The following is a 19,531-nucleotide window of genomic DNA, read 5'->3' on the forward strand; positions in this document are numbered from 1 at the left end:
CTGTTTGGATATCAGTCGAGGTAATGTGAGTAATTTGCTTGTCCATATATATAGAAACATCCTTTTTCGCTACATACTTATACACATCTAACATGAATGTCTTTGGATGCATGTTTTGGTGAAATTTAAAGTGTCCGCAACAAGACGATGGACTTGCATGTGGTTATTACGTCATGAGGTTCATATTCGATATCGTCAACCGTTGCACTAACATCAATGATCTTCAAACGGTATGTAACTTATTAGTATATATATTATGTTAGTTTAGATTAGATCGATGGGTAATAGTTAATAGCTTTAGAAACCAAAGTAGCAAATATTCGAAAAAATGTCATTTAAGGCCTATTTTGGCCTTTTCGCGTCCAATTATTAGATTTTGAGTCATTCAACCCAAAATTATTTTTGAACATGGTAATATAAGGTATAATATAACTAGTGTGTAGATTTTTAGGCTAGCATTTGTTGTATTTCGAATTTCGGGAACGTAAACATGATTTTAGGTCTATTTTGGCCGATTCGCGTCTGTATTTCTCGAGTCATTTAAGCCCAAATCAAATTTGAACATGATAATATGAGGTCTAATATAACTATTGTGTATATATTTAGGCTTGCATTAGTTGTTGGTCGAATTTCGGGAGCGTGAATGTGATTTTTTAGGCCTATTTTGACCTTTTCGCGTCCAAGTATTAGATTTTGAGTCATTGAACTCCAATTTTTTTTATGAATTTGACTATATAAGGTATAATATAACGAGTGCGCAGATTTTTAACCTTCAATTTATTGTTGGTTTAATTTTAAGAAGGTATATGTAATTTTAGAACTTTAGACTACGGTAAATGATTGAATTCTTATAGTATGTGTTTTATTCCTTGGTCGTTTTTGCAAGGTTTATATGAATAGAAGTTTGAAGGGTTTTACCATGGAGGAGTTAAATGAAGTTCGGGATAAGTTGGCGACTTACCTTTGTGACGATTGTTTATGAATATTTTGGGAGGATTATCTTTCCTAATATATGTACACTTTTTCAATTCTATGTACACTTTATATATTATTTCAATATATTTTGAATTTATTTACAATTTGTTTTTCTATTGCATTTGTTTATATTTTTCCACTAGTGAGAAAAAACCCAAAGTAAGAGGGTGTGGGAAATGGGCATGGGGTGTGAGAGGTGGTATGTGGATGAGCATGTGGGTGGGCAGGGGTAGGGTGGGGTGTGGGAGGTGGTCTTTGGGTGGGCAGGTGGGTGGGTAGGGATGGGGTGGGGTGTGGCAGGTGGGTAGGTAAGTGGGCAGGGGAGTGGGGTGGTGGGTAGGGGTGGGGTGAGGAGAGGTGTGGCAAGTGGGCAGATGGGTGGGCAAGGGTGTGGGGAGGTGGGTAGAGGGTGGGCAAGGGTGGGGTGGGTATGGGATGTGGGTAGAGGTGTGCAGGTGGGTGGGGGAGGTGGTATGTGGATGGGCAAGGGTGTGGGGAGGTGGGCCGAAGGTGTGCAGGTGTGCAGGTGGGTGGGCAGGGATGGGGTGGGGTGTGGCAGGTGGGTAGAGGGTGTGCATGTGGGTGTGCAGGGGTGGGGGTGGGGTGTGGCAGGTGGGCATGTGGGTGGTCAGGTGGGTGGGCTTGGGTGGCATTGGATGGAGGTGGCATTGGATGGAGGTGGCATTGGATGGGGGTGCTTGGGGTTGGCATTAGGTATTGTTTTTAAAAAAATTGAAAAAGGGCTGCGGTTTTAGGCATAAACTGCAGCCCTTCTATTATAGAAGGGTTGTGGTTTATTAAAAACACAGTCATTTTGATTATGAAGGGCTGCGTTTTTTATTAAACCACAACCCTTCTAAAAGTGAAGGGTTGTGGTTTTTCTCCCTAAACCGCAGCCCTTCCTTTTGGCTGAAGGGCTGCTGGCCAAATACGCAACCCTTAGGGTTGTTTTGACCCAACCCTTGCATATTTTTCCACTAGTGGATATGAATTGAAATTCGAGAAGAAGTTATGGTGGCCGAAGGTGGTGGTTGTGGTGGTTGAAGGGATTAGAAAGAGGTGGAGGAGTGTGATGGCCATGGAGTGGAAGTATAGAAGGAGTGCGCGTGCAGGGACGTCTTGAGGGAAGCAACGACAAGATATGTTTGTTTTGGTGGTTGTTGCGGCGGGAGAAGAAAGACACAGAGGATCCAGAGAGATACGATAGGAATGCTAATGAGAGAGATAGAGGAATCTATGGGTAACTGTATCAAGCTGCCAAATCCCACTAAGTATTGTGGCCTTGTAGTTGTGGGTAACATTCATCCCCTTAATTGGGAACTTTTCGTTTATAATGACAAACAATTACTAATATATGCAATTTGATTAAAATACATATAATTTGATTAAAATATACACAATTTGGTGGAATAATTAGTTGGATTGGACTGGTTCGGTTCATTAGTCGGGGTAGACCGATTCGTGGATCGGTCCGAGCGATTTTAGTAACGAACTTTCGTGGGTTGGACTAAAAAAAATTGACCCACAATCCATCCACAAATTTAATAGTTCGAGCCGGGTTAGACCGGGTTTTCACGAGCTCGGCTCACACGACTCAAGAGATGGTCTGTATTAGCCTGCATTGTTCGCCATCTCTAAATTATAAGACTAGTCTCTATTAGTAGTGGCCCCGTTACCCCAGAATCATTCGCGGGATAATTTGAAGGAGAGAGGGGGATGGACGACACGGGTGCGATCCTCCTCCAAATTTCAACTCTCAAGGACATGCTTGACAAGGTTTAATCCAATTCCAATTTTCTCATTCTTGCGCATTATCTGAATGACTCAATTTCGTCGTCTTCCTTACCTAGGATTTTCACTGTTTTTTTCCATCAAAATCTCAGCAAATGCGTAAAACCTTTGTCAGGTTAACGATGAAATCGAATCCAATATTCAAATTACAAGAGAAATCGAATCTGAAATTGTCAAAAGTGAGGAGATTGAGAATTTTCTGGCTGCCAGAGAATCTGAACTCATGAAATTGATCTACGTATCGCAATTTGAACTAAGTGGTTTGATTGCTGTCACAGGTAATACTGGTTTGATTTTTGAGATGATATTCTTCTGTTTAAGACGAGATATCACATTTTAATTTGGATTATCAACATTAAAAGTCGAACTTCGGTTGATGAATGCCAAAAAATCATATTTAAGTTCTTCATGTTACTATGTTAGCGATTTCAAGTGAGGTTGGATTGTATTTGAATCATAAAATTGATGAATAATATCAAATAATATTTTTGATTTGTTTCTACTTGTTCACATTCATTTTAAGTGATGAAGTAATTGTCATATTATCATGCACAATCTGTATCATCTGTGGCTGAATGCTTCACTCCTGTATGCGAGTTCTCGTTATTACAGCAACTTCTTTTTAATTCATAGTTAACTCAAGAAAATCAGTAGCAGTTTTGACTGAGGAGATTAATTATCAAAGGAGGAAAAAAGATGGCCTGCTTGAGATCTTGAATGAGAAGCGGTAATGTTTAAAGCTGTAATTATTACTTCAATATTCCTTTGTAAAAGAAGCTGAGAACAAAAAGGTTGTTGGGGACAGCTTATAAACAGTCTGGATTATGCATGACTATTTTTATGTGTTTGTGTTCTTTAAGAACAAGGTCCTTATTTCCTGAACATGACGATGTAACTTTGGACATTAGCATCAGATTTTCCTTGCAAAATTATACCATTTCAACCATCTATTATATTACCGACTAGTAAACAGGGTTTTAGTTGTCTAGCTTCAAGGAGGCAATTGATTTTCGATAGACTCAAGAGTTCTGAAGTATTGAGTTTTTCAAAATGGAGAAGCTATCATTAATGAGCTTGATTCATTTTAAGATACAGAACTGATATGACAGTTTGATAAAGGATATTTATAATTTCTGCTCAGGGCATTGCTAAGAAACAAAATCCCTTTTGTTGATGATTAGTCTTCGCAATCTTGGAAAAGAATAAGATGGGTTGATGTTGCTAGGATTCAGTTGGATTATATCAAATATACAGTTTGTGGTTTATGCTGTATACGGAGTTCAGAAAAGATTGCAAACATTACTCAATCCCTTTTTTAAAGTTTTTTTTTCACATTTGCTTTAGAGCCACAAGACAAGATTATCTGTATGGGATTAACCCTAGAATTGCTGGATAGGAAAAGTTTCTCCATGGCGTGCATTGAATTTCAAAAGAGCATTGAAGGTGAAGAAAGCAATGAACTGAGAAAATTGTTGCTGGAGAATGAATATCTCGAGGAAGAGATCCATAAGCTTAATCAGACATATACCAGTTTCAAAAGTTCAGTGTCAGCACTTTCTAATGAGATTCTTGAAGATCTTTATAATTCTAGTTCTGGTATTATTCTTCCTCTTATTTATCTTTTTGGCACTGTGAATTTCAATATGCAATTGTTTTTTGACTCATCTTTCGCCTGTATACTTGAGTTCACATGGCATGTCAGCCACTAATCAATGCTTGGTGATCTACTGCATGTACAATATAGTGTAACACATTGTAGATGACATGTACTGCTTCTTTTCTCCCAATTGTACAGGCTAAAATTTAAACCCAATCAAATTGACATCAGCCTTACTCTCCAACAAATATGAATTTTCTGCACATTTCTAATGGGATTTCTAAATAGTCCACTGCAATCGAAAGCTGAAACTGCCTAAATAGTTAGCAGCAAACTCTGTTGAGAATCTATGTTACTGCACTTGCAAATTGCATTGGTTGCTTGCGGTGCCATTTTAACCTTATGTGATACTTTTACTTCATATGTTTTTGTTGCTATAGCGTATGACGTATTCTCTCTTCATCTAATGATGTTTCTACACGATTCCATGGCATAATGGTACTGAATTGATGCTTGATTACGCAAATTATTGAAGCTATTTCAGACGTTCTATCTCCTGTGTAGAAGACAGAATTTCTAGTTACCTTTTTTCATTTCAGTAAGACAGCTGGTCATCGTTCTTGTTGTCTAAGATAGACGTGTTTCAAACATGTGGGAGACCTCCTTTTAACTCTAGAATAATTGGATGACCTTCTTACTATTAGTAATAGCCTATGGAGTCCAATCGTCCATGCTTCAATGCGAACTAAATCACTGAATCAGTTTCAAATTTCGGGTGGTCATGATGTGCAATAACTGTGGTACCCCTTTCACGGCAAATGCGGATGGTTATGGCTATCATAGCCTACTATCAAAATCGCTATAATTTGAAAAACATTGCAAGGCAGACACAATGTGGTGATGCAGCCGAGATTTATTACCCTGAGTACCAGATTTCCACATATGCCAAGACTTGTTCCTAGATCAAGAATTATTACAAGTGGCAAATGGCAATAGCCTAGGAGCTCTATTTCAACCTTTGCCTGAAGGCTTCTCCCTTGCTTGCTTATGATTATTGGGTTCTCTTTCAGCTCAAGCTACTTGACTACTGTCTTTGGTAGTTAATTTATAAATCCAACTCAAAGCCATCAATCCCCCAAACTTGTAGCTGACATCTTTTGTGATTTATAACTTTGTTTGTGGCTGCCTTATTGCTATGGGACATTGGAAGAGATTGATTTATTTCATATGGGAAATGGCATATAGTTATTATATTTATTACCAATCATTACTTTTGCTATAGGTATTGGAGACCTAAAGCTTTCCTCTCATGAGTAGTATTTCATTTAGCTGTGTCATGTTTGTTGAGTTGCAGTAAGTAGTTTATCGAACTAGAAAACAGGATCGACCCATAACTCAAATATTGTATCTTCTGCTTAAGGGAGGTGTTACCAAAATATATTTTGACTGCGTTCTTACTTTCTTATTCAAGATGGCCGAATAGCAGGTGTGCTGACTTGATCTGAGGAGATCCCGTTGCCTGTGCTTATATACCAGACAAGTCACTACTACTACAAATTACTTCCATTATTATTACTATATCCGTTCCATATCCTTCTCCCTTATCCTCAGTACTGAACTTATGACACTCACATCCGCTGTTATCTTTAGTGATCTTTAGTGATCTTTGTTTACGTCCTGATAAGGGTCTGGTTTTGCTGCTTGATTTTAACATTGACCTTGTAATGGAAAGAAAAAGTTACGATGAAACTGGAAAGTTTAACATCAATGGCTGAAGGATCTATATTCCATTATCTTCTCTCCTCTACATGAGGCTCTATTTTCCGTCCATCACCAAGTTTAAGATTTGTTGTTTGGATTAAGTAATCACCATCTTACATGTGATGGAATCTAAAGTGCGACAACTTTGAACATACTTCACATGCAAACATACTGGTTATCTGCCTCTATTTAGATTGCAAATTACTCCAATTGCAGCCCTGGAAACTGAGATTCATGAAGGGAATGCTGAGAATGAGAAATTGCTGAAGGAAATTGAGGATCTTAGGTCTACACTGCTTGCCGCCATCTCTGATGCTGACGATCCATGGTGATTACTGTAACGGTTAGTTACATGTTCAGTTGCATCCGCCTCTTGTCTCTACATTCATAAAGGCCCGCAGTTATACTTCTAACATTGCTGTTTGCTTTTTTATAAATCTTGATTGATGACAATCTTTTTACATGTTCTGTACAGGTATTAAGTTGCAGTTCTGCACAACCTTTTCTGATTTCAGGACTGAATACGTCAGTTAACTTTGCTTCTAAATATTCTGTTCCGACTGCAGCTAGATCTTTCCATCATTATAGTACATTTTCAAACTTTTATCTCAATGGTGGTAAACTGTTGAAGCAATAGAAATATGGTAAGGAAAGTACATCAACTGATTCGTTGACATAACATAACAGCAGATTTTATTAACATGCGACAAATGTAGCCCTTATGGCTCATCATAACCAATGCTGCTGCCTTAACTGCTTTACTTTTTCCCCTTGAGGATAAAAAGTAGAGAACGTATTGTGTCGGACTCGTCCGACACAACATTCTCATCGGACGAGGCACGCGCGCGCGCGTTAATAAAGACCGAAAAAATTTAAAAAAAAACAAAAACAACAGCTTCATCCCCTTCAAGCGCTTCATCCGCCATTGTTCAAAAACAAAAACAACGGCAAAATATCGTACAGATCCACTTTCTCCCTGCAATTAAATCTCATTTGAACATTCCACTTCTTAAATCTAGTTCAAGCAAGAATGTCAACCGAAGATTCGAATTCACAAATCGGAAGTTCATTACAAATTTATCTAAGCAATGAGAAAGGTGACACAGATCTCACATTACAAATTGAACTAAACAATGAAAAACATAACACAGATTTCACATCAGAAAAAAAGAAGAAAGAAATTACATGAAGAATCAGCTGGAAAAGAAGACAAAGAAACAGGTGTATGTCTAAAATTAATTTTCAATTGCATTTACTCATTTTCAGTTAGAATTTCGATTGTATCAGTTAGTATGTCTAAAATTAGCATTTACATTGCAACAAAAGTCTGTTTTTCACTCATTAACTTCTTTTTCAGTTAGACTTATTTATTATTCAGTTAGACTTATTTATTATTCAGTTAAACTTATTTAGTTTTCAGTTAGACTAGTTTACTTTTCAGTTAGACTAATTTAGTTTTCAGTTAGACTTATTTAGTTTTCAGTTAGACTTATTTATTTTCAGTTAGACTTATTTATTTCAGTTAGACTTATTGTTTTCAGTTAACTTATTTAGTTTTCAGTTAGACTTATTTAGTTTTCAGTTAGATATTTTACTCTTCAGTTAGACTTATTTATTTTCAGTTAGACTTATTTACTCTTCAGTTAGACTTTATTTAGTTTTCAGTTAGACTTATTTACTCTTCAGTCAGACTTATTTACTTTTCAGTTAGACTTATTTTCTTTTCAGTTGGTTCTTAAATTATTTCATTTAGTATAATGATTCTTTCATTTGATACTATTACAATATTTTCAGCTACACTTGTTTAGTTTTCAGTTAGTGTTTTGTTCTTTCAGTTAGTGTCCTTATTTTTTGTCAATGAACTCAACAGCTGAACATGAATATCTCAAGTACATCAATGACGAAATATCAGTAGCAGTTTAATAGGGAGACATGTTACAGATCACAAAGATGGTTACAACTTGTATCAAGCACACTCAAGAGCATTAGGATTTAGTATTAGGAAACAAACTCTAAGGAGGAGGAGAATTGATAATTCATATATACGAATTCTACTTGGTTTGCTCAAAGGAAGGAGCCTCAAAATCAACAAACAAAATAACAGAACCAAAAGAAAAAGACACACAACAACACATGTTCAGATACCAGATGTTGAGCAGCCAACCAAGGAAAGAAAGGAAAGAGTAGTCAATGAAACAAGAACAGCATGCAAAGCCATGGTCAGATTTAAGCAAGAAAAACCTGGTCAAGACTTTGTTGTAGTAGCTCATGAGTTGCAGCACAACCATGAGTTGGTAATACAACAAGAAATACATCATCTGAAATCAGAAAGGAAGATAACTGAACAAAAAGGACAACTAATAGAAACAATGGTTGAATCTGGCATAAAGCCAATGCATGCATACAACTTTTTGTGTCATGAGGCTGGATCAGAAGAAGTAGTGGGCCACACAAAAAGGGACCATCTAAACTATATCACACAGTACAGAACAAGATTGGTTGAAGGAAAGGATATGCAGAGCGTGTTGGACTTACTTCAGCAAAGAGCGGATGATGATCCTGCATTCTTCTACAGGCTGAAATTTGGGGAACATAACAACATTGTCAGCTACTTTTGGCGAGATTCAATGATGTTGGAGGACTTCAAAGCATATGGAGATGTTATGATATTCGACACAACTATAGGACAAACAAATATGGACTGATATGTGCACCATTTGTTGGCATAAATTGCCATTGGAAAACAACAATGTTTGCATGTGCTTTCATAACTAATGAAAAGGAAGAGAGCTTTGAATGGCTACTAGAAACATTCAAGAGAGCAATGTGCCAACAAGAGCCAAAGACAATTTTCACTGATCAAGATAAGGCAATGGGCAATGCAATTGAAAAGGTATAAATTTTTCAATTAACATTTTCAGTTAGACTTATTTATAATTCAGTTAGACTTATTTAGTTTTCAGTTAGACTTATTTAGTTTTCAGTTAGACTTATTAAGTTTTCAGTTAGACTTATTACGTTTTAGTTAGACTTATTTAGTTTTCAGTTAGACTTATTTAGTTTTCAGTTAGACTATTTAGTTTTCAGTTAGACTATTTAGTTTTCAGTTGCTTCATATTACTTCATTTAGTCTATGAAATTTTCAGTTAGCATTTCACTATTTCAGTTAGACTTCTTTATTTTCATTTAGACTTATTATTATTTCAGTTAGACTTATTTAGTTTTCAGTTAGACTTATTTAGTTGTCAGTTAGACTTATTTACTTTTCAGTTAGACTAATTTACTTTTCAGTTAGACTTATTAGTTTTCAGTTAGACTCATTTAGTTTTCATTTGGGTTCATATTACTTCATTTTGTCTAATGAAATTTTAGTTAGCATTTACACTGTTTCAGTTAGACTTCTTTATTTTTCAGTTGGTCTTCATATTATTTCTTTACTATTTCAATTAGATTCACAAGCATTCAAATGAAAGTGATTTCTAGCATAATATGTACTATCTTAAAACAGGTTTTCCCAAATTCAAGACATAGGCTTTGCCTTTGGCATATAGAGAAGAACTTTGTAAGCCACTTCGGATCCCTCAAGACCAATGAAGACTTCAAGAACATGTTCAAGAACTGCTTGATGGGGTGTCAAAATGAATCAGGCTTTGAAGAATTGTGGGCGAAAATGATGGAATGTATGGACACGAGAAAAAGAATGGTTCGATCAAGTATATGATCAGAGACACATGTGTGCACCGCGTTAAATAGGGATATGTTTTCAGCTGGAATCTTATCATCACAAAGAAGTGAAGTCACAAACAAGGTAATATCATTCAATGCAAAAGCAACAACAAACCTGTTTGAATTCTATCATATATTTGAGCAAACAGTGAAAAGATGGAGAAGCAATGAAACTAGTGACAACTTCCGGAACAGAACCGAACGTCCCAAAGCTGTCAAATCCAAATCAAAGCTTCTGAAACATGCAGCTGATGTATACACACTAGCACTGTATAATGACTTTGAAACAGAGTATGAGTGGGCAATGGCATCTTTTTACGAGCATTTGCAACAGAAAACTCAGAGCTGAAGTTGTTTGAAGTCTCACCAGAAGAAGATTTCACAATTCACATACAGTAGCATACGATGAGGCTATAACAGAATTAGTGTGCTCATGTCAATGCTTCACAGAGAGGGGATGCTTTGCTTTCACATAATAAGGGTCATGCACATGTTCAGCATATTTAATCCCAGAACAATATATCCTTAAGAGATGGACAAGACTTGCAAAGTCAGCAGTTGGGAGAATGTTCAAGGTTAGTGAAATAAATCAATATGACTAACTGACAAATTAATGCAACTAACTGAAAAAATGAAGACTCCAACTGAAACAATTTACAGATCACCTGAAAGATTTACTTAGTGAACTGAAAAAAAAAGGCTCCAGCTGAAAAATTAGTATAACTAACTGATCCATTAATGTTACTAACAGAAAATTAATTGGGGGTTTTGTTTGTGTGTGGGAGGAGGGATTTTGGTGGTGGGGGGTTTTGGGGGTGTGGGGTTTAACACTTAACTAACTGAAACAATTAACACACCACCTCAAACAATTTATCAGCTATCTGAAAAATTTAGTTAGTCAAATGAAATAATTGACTAAGAAACATTTATTACAGCAGACAAGGACCAAACCAAAATGCACTGTTATGGACACCATGGAGACATGCAATAACCAAGAATTTCTACAACCTAGTGTCAATATGTCAATCAAATGAGGATGCAAGAACATTATGTGACAAGTCGTTGAAGGAATTAAATCAGTAAAAGAAGTTTTCAAGATCGATCAACAAAAACAAGAAATCGAAGACGAAGAACTACGAAAACAGACAGTTGAAAATCCTGAGGTGATAAAGACAAAAAGAAGACCCCTAAAGGGAAACAAGAGAGTAAAAGGACATTTTGAGAAGCGTAAAATGAAGACAAGGCATCCGAATGAATATGGAACAAAAACCCCAAATGTACCTGAAGTTGAATAGTGTACAAATAATATTATTTTTCAATTGTATTCCAGTCAGTAATTGTATTCAAATTTACACTTGTTTATTTTTCAGCTACTCGAAATTCAGTAATATTAGTATTTATTGTCCTTCAGTTAGACTTGTTTATTTTTCAGCTAGTGTTTATAGTGCTTCAGTTAGACTTGTTTATTTTTCAGCTTATATTAATTGTGCTTCAGTTAGACTTGTTTATTTTTCGCTAATCTTTATACTGCTTCAGTTAGACTTGTCTATTTTTCAGCTAGTGTTAATTCTGCTTCAGTTAAATTTATTTATTTTTCAGCTTGTATTAATTGTGCTTCAGTTAGACTTGTGTATTTTTCAGCTAGTGTTAATTCTGCTTCAGTTAGACTTATTTATTTTTCAGCTTGTATTAATTGTGCTTCAGTTAGACTTGTGTATTTTTCAGCTAGTGTCAATTCTGCTTCAGTTAGACTTATTTATTTTTCAGCTTGTATTAATTGTGCTTCACTTAGCATGTGTATTTTTCAGCGAGTGTTAATTTTGCTTCAGTTAGACTTATTTATTTCTCAGCTAGTATTAATTGTGCTTCAGTTAGAGTTGTTTATTTTTCAGCTATTGTTTATAGAGCTTCAGTTAGACTTGTTTATTTTTAAGCTAGTCGTTATTGTCCTTCAGTTAGACTTGTTTGTTTTTCAGCTACTCTTTACAGTGCTTCAGTTAGACTTAAAATTTATATTTATAAATATATGTCATACACTTATTATTATGAGTTAGATTTTTCATTTTTCAGTTGGTGATTGTATTTTTCCAATTAATTTTCAAACAACTTCATTTACACAAATGTATTTCATTCAAAGTAAGTGTAAATGTACAATTCTAAAGATAAAAAATATAAAATGAGTTGTGTGCTATTTCTACTGTACATTACAAAATTTAATGGTGTGCTATTTCTACTGTACATTATAATAAAAAAAAACAGTTTGGCAACTAAGAATAACGAAATTTCAACAGTTCCTCTAATTTGACTTTGTCTTCAAATTTATTATTCAACACCTCTTCGACTGTCGCCTCATGCTCCCTCCTTCGCCGTAAAACGTGTGCTTCTTTTCTATTTGTCCTCTTTGATCGATTACATGCTATTTTATCTAGAACAGCCTCTTTATCATTCCTTAACTTTTGTCTTGCCATAAGTTGAGGTTTGTTTGCAGACCAAACATAACAGTCATGCTTCACTTTCTCTCTCAGTTTGTTTAAAGGATGCTCCACAAGACGAAGTGCAAGCCTGCACCGCTCAAGGTTTTTGGTGGCTGCCTGAAAAATAATAAAATCAACACTATTAAAAAAGTTTCAAAAACAGAAATCTAACAAGTAAAAAATAAAACTAACTGAAAACAAGCAACAACATCAACTAGTCTTTATAGTGCTTCAGTTAGACTTGTTTTTTTTATAAGCTAGTCTTTATAGTGCTTCAGTTAGACCAGCTTGTTTTTCAGCTAGTCTTTATAATGCTTCAGTTAGACTTTTTTGGCTTTCAGCTAGTAATGATTGTGTTTCAGTTAGACTTGATTGTTTTTCAGCTAGTCTTTATTGTGTTTCAGTTAGACTTGTTTATTTCTCAGCTAGTCTTTATAGTGCTTTAGTTAGACTTGTTTTTTTATAAGCTAGTGTTTATAGTGATTCAGTTAGACTTCTTTGTTTTTCAGCTAGTCTTTCAAGTGATTCACTAACTGGTTATCATACCCTTTTCTATTAAAAAAGTTTCAAAAACATAAATCTAACAAGTAAAAATACTCCCTAAAAACAATAAAGTAATCATACCCTTTTCACGTCAACAAGTGCAAAATGGTTAGCATTTTGACCATCATACAGCTCCATGGATTTGATTGCATAGACACCACAATCATAATTGTTGTCCTTGCTTCTCCAAGGGAAATAAAGAGTTGATGTTTGCCAATGTTGGAGATGATCAAAATCACGACATCTCATATTACCTTGCATAAAAGCATCAAAAGCACGACATTGCATTTGAAGATGAAAAAGTTAAGAACAATTAAAAAAACAAGTAATAAAATGGAATAAAAAACAATCCAATCACAAAAGCGTACGTACAAAGTATGTAAGACCGTTAAATCTCTCATGCATATATCTATCAATATCCTTCATGTCTGTACGATTGTCAATGTTTTCAATCCTTTTAGTTTTCTTGTTCAGCACCAAGACAGTATAATGATCATCCTTGTGAACAGGAACAAAAATCTGGAAAATAAACATAAGATGCAAAAGCAATAAGTCTACCTGACAGAGAACAAAGAACTAAATGAAATACTAAAAACACTAGCTGAAACAAAAACATACACTAACTGAAAGATTGAAAACACTGACTGAAATGTACATTACTCCAACTCATTTATATACACTAACTGAACTAGAAACATACACTAACTGAAATAGAAAGATACACTAAATGAAACATAAACTAGTACTAACTGACAAGTAACATACACTAAGTGAAATAGAAACATACACTAACTGAAATAGAAACATACACTAACTGAAACATAAACTAATACTAACTGACAAGTAACATACACTAACTGAAACATAAACTAATACTAACTGACAAGTAACATACACTAACTGACAAAAAACATACACTAAATGAAACATAAACTAATACTACCTGACATGAAACATACACTAACTGACAACAAACATACACTAAATAAAACATAAAATAATACTAAGTGAAATCAAAAGAAATAAAAAAATGGTTAACAATAATACAACTAACCAGTTCAGCTTCTCGAATATCATTCCCTGGAAATGATTTCACCCATGAAGAAATAGCTTCCTTACATTTATTGTAGTATAAATCATCATCTTTTGTAACCAACTATTTCTTCTTTTCTTCCCATTCCTTCAACTTCTGATCATACTCGATCACTATTACCCTCCAGCTTTTTCAAAATAATCTCATTTTCAGCAATTTCACTATCAACCTTAACCTTTTTTACCTTCTCAGCACACATCCAATTGATATAGTTCTGCAACAAAAGAAAACAGATAATATGACAAACTGAAAAACAGAAGATGACCAACTGAAAAAATAATATGACCAACTGAAAAACATAATATGACAAACTGAAAAACAGAAGATGACCAACTGAAAAAATAATATGACCAAATGAAAACACACGTATAAAACTAAGCAATGACACTAAACACTTACAAAAGGCATAATATTAAACCAGAATCTCCTCATTGCAGAAGGTGATTCCTCTTCTTGCCTATTAAACATGCAGGCGCATCCATCAATAACTGCACTGGTGAGCCAACCTTGACGAGGCATGCTAATTAAGTCGAACTTGTACAACTGAACCGCGTAATTGCTATGAGGATGATCAAAATCCACAATGAGATCACTTTGTAGTTCACTTTGCATAATATGATTTTTCATCTTCACATCTTCAGAATCTATATCCAATGACATGAATGAAATATCTTCAAACTCATTGTAAAATAGATAATAAACCAGCAACCTCTGCTCAGGAGACAGATCACTCAGGTACTTATTATATTGTTGCAAGGTTCGACACAATATTATGCCATGATTGTTGACAGGGACAGCCTGCAATCCAGGTGTAGAAGAAGAACCAATATCTTTCGCCTCATCCTCTTCTTTTTTGGGCTCATCAGAATCAACTCCTTGTGCACAAACCCTATCAATGAGCTCATTCAAACCTTCATCGTCATAATCATCACCTGGTTCCTTAACTCTCAAAACTTTCTCAGATTTCTCTGAAGTATGGTCATAGTCCCACCCCTTCAATAATTCAGGTGTTGAAGGAATTTATGACTTAGAATGTTTCTGAGGTATGTAGGATTTGTATGATGATTTATCATAATAAGAGCCATCACCCTGCATTCAATTAAAATATCAAAAAAATACTTTAAACAAAAATGACAGATATACTAACTGAAAGATAAACATACACTAACTGAAATATAAATAGATACTAACTGACAAGAAACATAAACCAAATGAAAAATAAACTATTACTAACTGACAAGAAAGATACACTAACTGAAACATAAAATCACTACTACAAAAATGGCCAAAGAGACTACCTATAGGAGACCGGTTGAGGTTGCTAACCCATTTCTTAATTGTAGGAAACCATTGATTATCTAAAACCAGTCTCTTAAGTTTAACTATTTGACTAATAAAAAAAGTTGTTGTGAAATAAGAGACTGCTTCCAAGTAAAACCGGTTTCCTTGAAATATTTTATTTTTTTAATTCAATTTTTTTTTCAACATAATACACAATTATACATATATATTCTTCTTGTAAAGATATAGGAGACTACTTCTAACTTGAACCGATTTCCTAAAAATAATAATTTAAAAATTTAATATCTTTTCAATTAATACTAATTATAATGCAGTTGCATTAAATTGAAAAATGCACCTGTTAATAATCTTAAGTTGTTGCTTAAAATAGCTACGGCAACGGTGGGCGCCCAAATGGTCTATTAATTTCCCACCTTTTGTTTATGAAATTTCAAAACTCAAACACACTGTCACACCATAGATCCCTCTTTATCAAAGTTCTCTAACCGGCGATATGCATCAGATAACCATTTTCTCGCTCCTCCAACTTCAAAACCTGTATAAAAATGACGGAAAACAACAACCCACCAACTTAAAGCCCAGAAATCATGGAACCCTCGACCAAAATCCAAAAGCTTTAACACCATGAAAATGAAAATGGCGTCGATTCTTTCTCCTTCTTCAAACTTGAACCAATAATCCATCTTCTCTCTCCTCTACCTTCTCTTTCTTTTTCCTTTGTACTTTCCAGCGAACCACAACTTCGAAGATGATCAGCATCGAAGATTCGAAGGCGGTGTTTTCGCTGTTAAATTCATAACAACATTATCTTGATGGAGTTATGGCAGATTCCAACTATAAATTTCATTTGTATCTGCACTTCAGGATATGCGCCGCTCTCACTACTCTTATTGAGGTTTATCCCTCCTCTTGATTTTCAATTTTATTCAATATTGAGTTTGATTTGGTTGCTTTTTTCAAGTTGTGCACTGTGATTTTTTTTTGGTTCATTGTTGGAATTGTTCAACTTGATTAGGGTTTATGAAGTGTGATTTTGGTTGGAGTTGATTTTGTTTGTGTTTCCAGTGATATGAGATATTATTTTAGTTAAGATGTGATGATCTTTGGAATTGTTGTGAATTGGATGTGGCTAAAAAATGGTAGGATCCTAGTCTGTGGCGTGACTATCAACTAATGAGCTGTAAAATAAAATGTATCACCTTTCGTATGAGATTGTAGGTAAGATATAGAAATGAGATTATCTATGTTTGTTAAAGAACAAAGTAGTGTACTCAATGATGAGCTGGTTCAATTGAGTGATTAGTGAAGAAAGTTCGGGAAGTGGGTCTTAATAGATTCAATCAGATAATTGAGTTAGGTGGGTCTTACTGAACTCTATGCTTGTGCTTTTGATATAGATGACACTTGATCAACATCTTATCCAATTGTTTTCATTGCTTCTATATGATATCCAAAATGTTGGAATTGGACTTCGAGTCCTTGATGTCTGACCTTAGCTTCATGAGCTGCCAATCCATCATGCTGGAGTCTCAAGTCTGAATACTAGCCTGATTTGCATTTTGCAACTTCTTGGGAGTCGATTTTTTTCACTGCATGCATTTCTGGATTATTAACCTTAACTAACTAGTCTAGTCAAATCAGGTAGATTAGGAAGGCAAAGTTGCTCTCATACAATGTGCAAAAGCAATGGGAATCTAGAAGTATGTGTTTTTTTTTCTATTCACAATTGTGACAAGCATCCACAAGTACCTTTGATGGAGATTAAGTATTGCACCGAGAAATTTCTTCAAGATTATGGACTGAATCATATGACAATACGACTATGTGGTTTCATGCAGGTAAAGGCATAGGGTTAGGAAATGTCCAGCTTCAGAGGATGATAATCTCTCATGTTCTAACATTATCAGTTACAACATTAATAATCAGCTAAAGGGCTTTGTTACTTTATGAATTATTTACGTGCAATCTAGTTTGGTTGAGAACCTTTTTCACCCCTAGCCTTGTTTAACTTGGACCTATATTTATGATAGTAATTGGTAACAATCACTTCTTCAGCACTAAGGATGTTCGACTTTCTTTGGGACTATCCTCTCCTCCTTACTGTATTAAATTTGAAAGATTGATTGACTACTATTATTACTTGAGATAATCTGGTAATGATACTTCCCCTTGGTTCATAATACTTGTAACACTCCTCTTAAATGGAAATGTCAGACTCGTAGTACTTGCAACCAAGTCGTATATGTAGTACCTTTTGTTTCAGAAAAATGTACCAACTTCCTTTCTCTCTCTCCTTTCTTAATTTTTGTCAGTTTGTCTATGAACTTGGTTGCTAGTATAAAGAAACAGAAGAAGTATTTTAGTAACTTTTTTGTAAAATTCTTGAACAATCAAGTGTAAGGGTGTCTACTTCTACATCTTCCTAATCACTGTCCTTGGTAGTGTCTATACCAGGCAGTTGTTGTAGCTATCGGTACTGACATTGCTATTGTTTTAATTCACCTTCAGGGTCTAATTGGGCAGTATGCCGTGCCAATATTGGAAGAGAAGTCTGTCTGTGGAACAGATGCCCAGACAAGGATAGCTTATATGGACACTCAGTTCATTACGCAAGAGTTGAATTCTTGAATCTCTCTTCTCTTGAAGACTCTTATTGACAGGATTGTTTGGGTATCTCTATCTGAAATAATTGATCTTATATATTCCAGGATATAGCTCGATTAACTTTCATTACCTTGCGTAATGAGAATCTTAACGGGAAGATTCTCACGTTTGCTGGACCTCGTGCATGGACTAGGAAAAACATCCAACTGGTACAACATAATACACAAAGGTATTGCAATCAGGATGTATGACAAGTTTAACGCTGAACTGTTACCTTAAGAATCACTACTCTCTGTAGGAGTTAAGTTCTTTTGAACTGAGCACAACTTTCAGATGCCACTTCTGTCAAAAAACAAGTTTGTAGCTTTCATATCCACAGGTATCTGACCTTATTTTCACCTCAGAAGAGTTTTCTTACATTCATTTAAAAAGAAACTTGTTTTCAGCATTAAAGTTAAGGCTTATGACCACTTTATCTCTCAAGTAATTGGAGTTACTACTTACTGTTTTGCATAATGGTGGCATGGATCATGATCATAGTCATCATGCTGCAAGCTTGCACCTATCACCCACATCAAATGATTCTCAATTTCGCCGATGAACAAATACTTGAAAGTTTTTGGTTACTCTGCTTATCTATTCTACCACCTGACAATTAGCTACTGAATTTTGTGCTTGTGCTTCTGATGTAGACGACACTTGATCAAAATCTTATCCAATTGTTTCATTGCTTCTTGCCGAGTTTGTATATATGAAAGTTATAAAATATAGATATACTAGTTCTAATTATAATTCTTTGTAATTATTTTGTAGTACTTTTCGGGGAATCCTAGCACTTATTCGCAAGAGTTGATTGACGAGCTAAGAGATATGTGGGTGAATTATTTAAACAATCAAACACAAGACGATGGAGATTGAAGACGATGGTCAAGTTTGCTCTTGTACATATTATTTGATTATTTTAGAATTCTAGTTTTAGTAGCTAGCATTAGATTATAGAAACTTTATTCTAAGACATTATTCGAAGAAATTGATGCTTTGAATGAAATTGGTTTTGTATGTAAATTAAATTTAGCAAATATTTTTTTGACATGATGAATAAAGCAAGCAAAAATTTAATTTTAATAATATTATTATAGCTATTTATAAATTGTTATACAAACCTGTCAAAAAAAATTTTAAAAATAAATTTTTTTATTAAAAAAAAGCGTATATACAAGAATCCGCAAATATAGGATAACGTATGTATATTGTATCATTTTATTTAAAAAAACGTATAATAAACATAATAAACCGGTTGTGGTCAATAAATGGTTTCAAAGGGTAAGGCAAGGAGACTGGTTTTTAATGTTAAATGGTCTCCTAACCTCTTTACATATTATATATACAGTTATCTAAGAGTCTGGTTTTACCTGTCAACTGGTCTCCTAAATAAACAAAGAAACCAGACATAATAACCGGTCTCTTAACCTAGGACACCTGTGAGATGGAGATGTGTTGTAGTCCGGTTTCATAGGCCATTTTCAACCGGTTTCCTAGGTCTTTTTTGTAGTAGTGAATAATACTAACTGACAAGAAACAAACACTAACGGACATGAAACTTACACTAACTCAAACATAAACTGATACTAACTGACAAGAAACAAACACTAACTGATAACAAAC

General features: G+C 34.8%; 2 protein-coding genes across 5 annotated transcripts; one reads left to right on the forward strand and one right to left on the reverse strand.

The window, feature by feature from the left end:
• Positions 1 to 2,650: 2,650 nt before the first annotated feature.
• Positions 2,651 to 6,828, forward strand: LOC104908333 (uncharacterized). Of its 4 annotated transcripts, none has more exons than XR_007274216.1 (6): positions 2,651 to 2,751; positions 2,882 to 3,044; positions 3,400 to 3,493; positions 4,163 to 4,362; positions 6,318 to 6,467; positions 6,600 to 6,828. XR_007274216.1 is itself a non-coding variant. In XM_010697426.3 (6 exons), the coding sequence occupies exons 1-5, from the start codon at positions 2,692 to 2,694 to the stop codon at positions 6,454 to 6,456; spliced, it is 633 nt and encodes a 210-aa protein (XP_010695728.2). In that variant the 5' UTR covers positions 2,651 to 2,691; the 3' UTR covers positions 6,457 to 6,467; positions 6,600 to 6,828. The 4 variants fall into 4 exon arrangements, 3 of the variants coding, with proteins under 3 accessions (XP_010695728.2, XP_010695729.2, XP_048500374.1); XM_010697426.3 differs by having other exon boundaries at positions 6,341 to 6,467; XM_010697427.3 differs by lacking the exon at positions 3,400 to 3,493 and having other exon boundaries at positions 4,111 to 4,362; positions 6,341 to 6,467.
• A 7,228-nt stretch (positions 6,829 to 14,056) lies between these two features.
• Positions 14,057 to 15,101, reverse strand: LOC130591525 (uncharacterized). The gene is made up of 2 exons (XM_057394866.1): positions 14,360 to 15,101; positions 14,057 to 14,174 (listed from the first exon to the last, which is right to left on the reverse strand). The coding sequence occupies exons 1-2, from the start codon at positions 14,618 to 14,620 to the stop codon at positions 14,061 to 14,063; spliced, it is 375 nt and encodes a 124-aa protein (XP_057250849.1). The 5' UTR covers positions 14,621 to 15,101; the 3' UTR covers positions 14,057 to 14,060.
• Positions 15,102 to 19,531: the final 4,430 nt, after the last annotated feature.

Source organism: Beta vulgaris, chromosome 5 (genome assembly GCF_026745355.1).
Source record: "Beta vulgaris subsp. vulgaris cultivar EL10 chromosome 5, EL10.2, whole genome shotgun sequence".
In the NCBI taxonomy this organism is placed as follows: Eukaryota; Viridiplantae; Streptophyta; class Magnoliopsida; order Caryophyllales; family Amaranthaceae; genus Beta; species Beta vulgaris.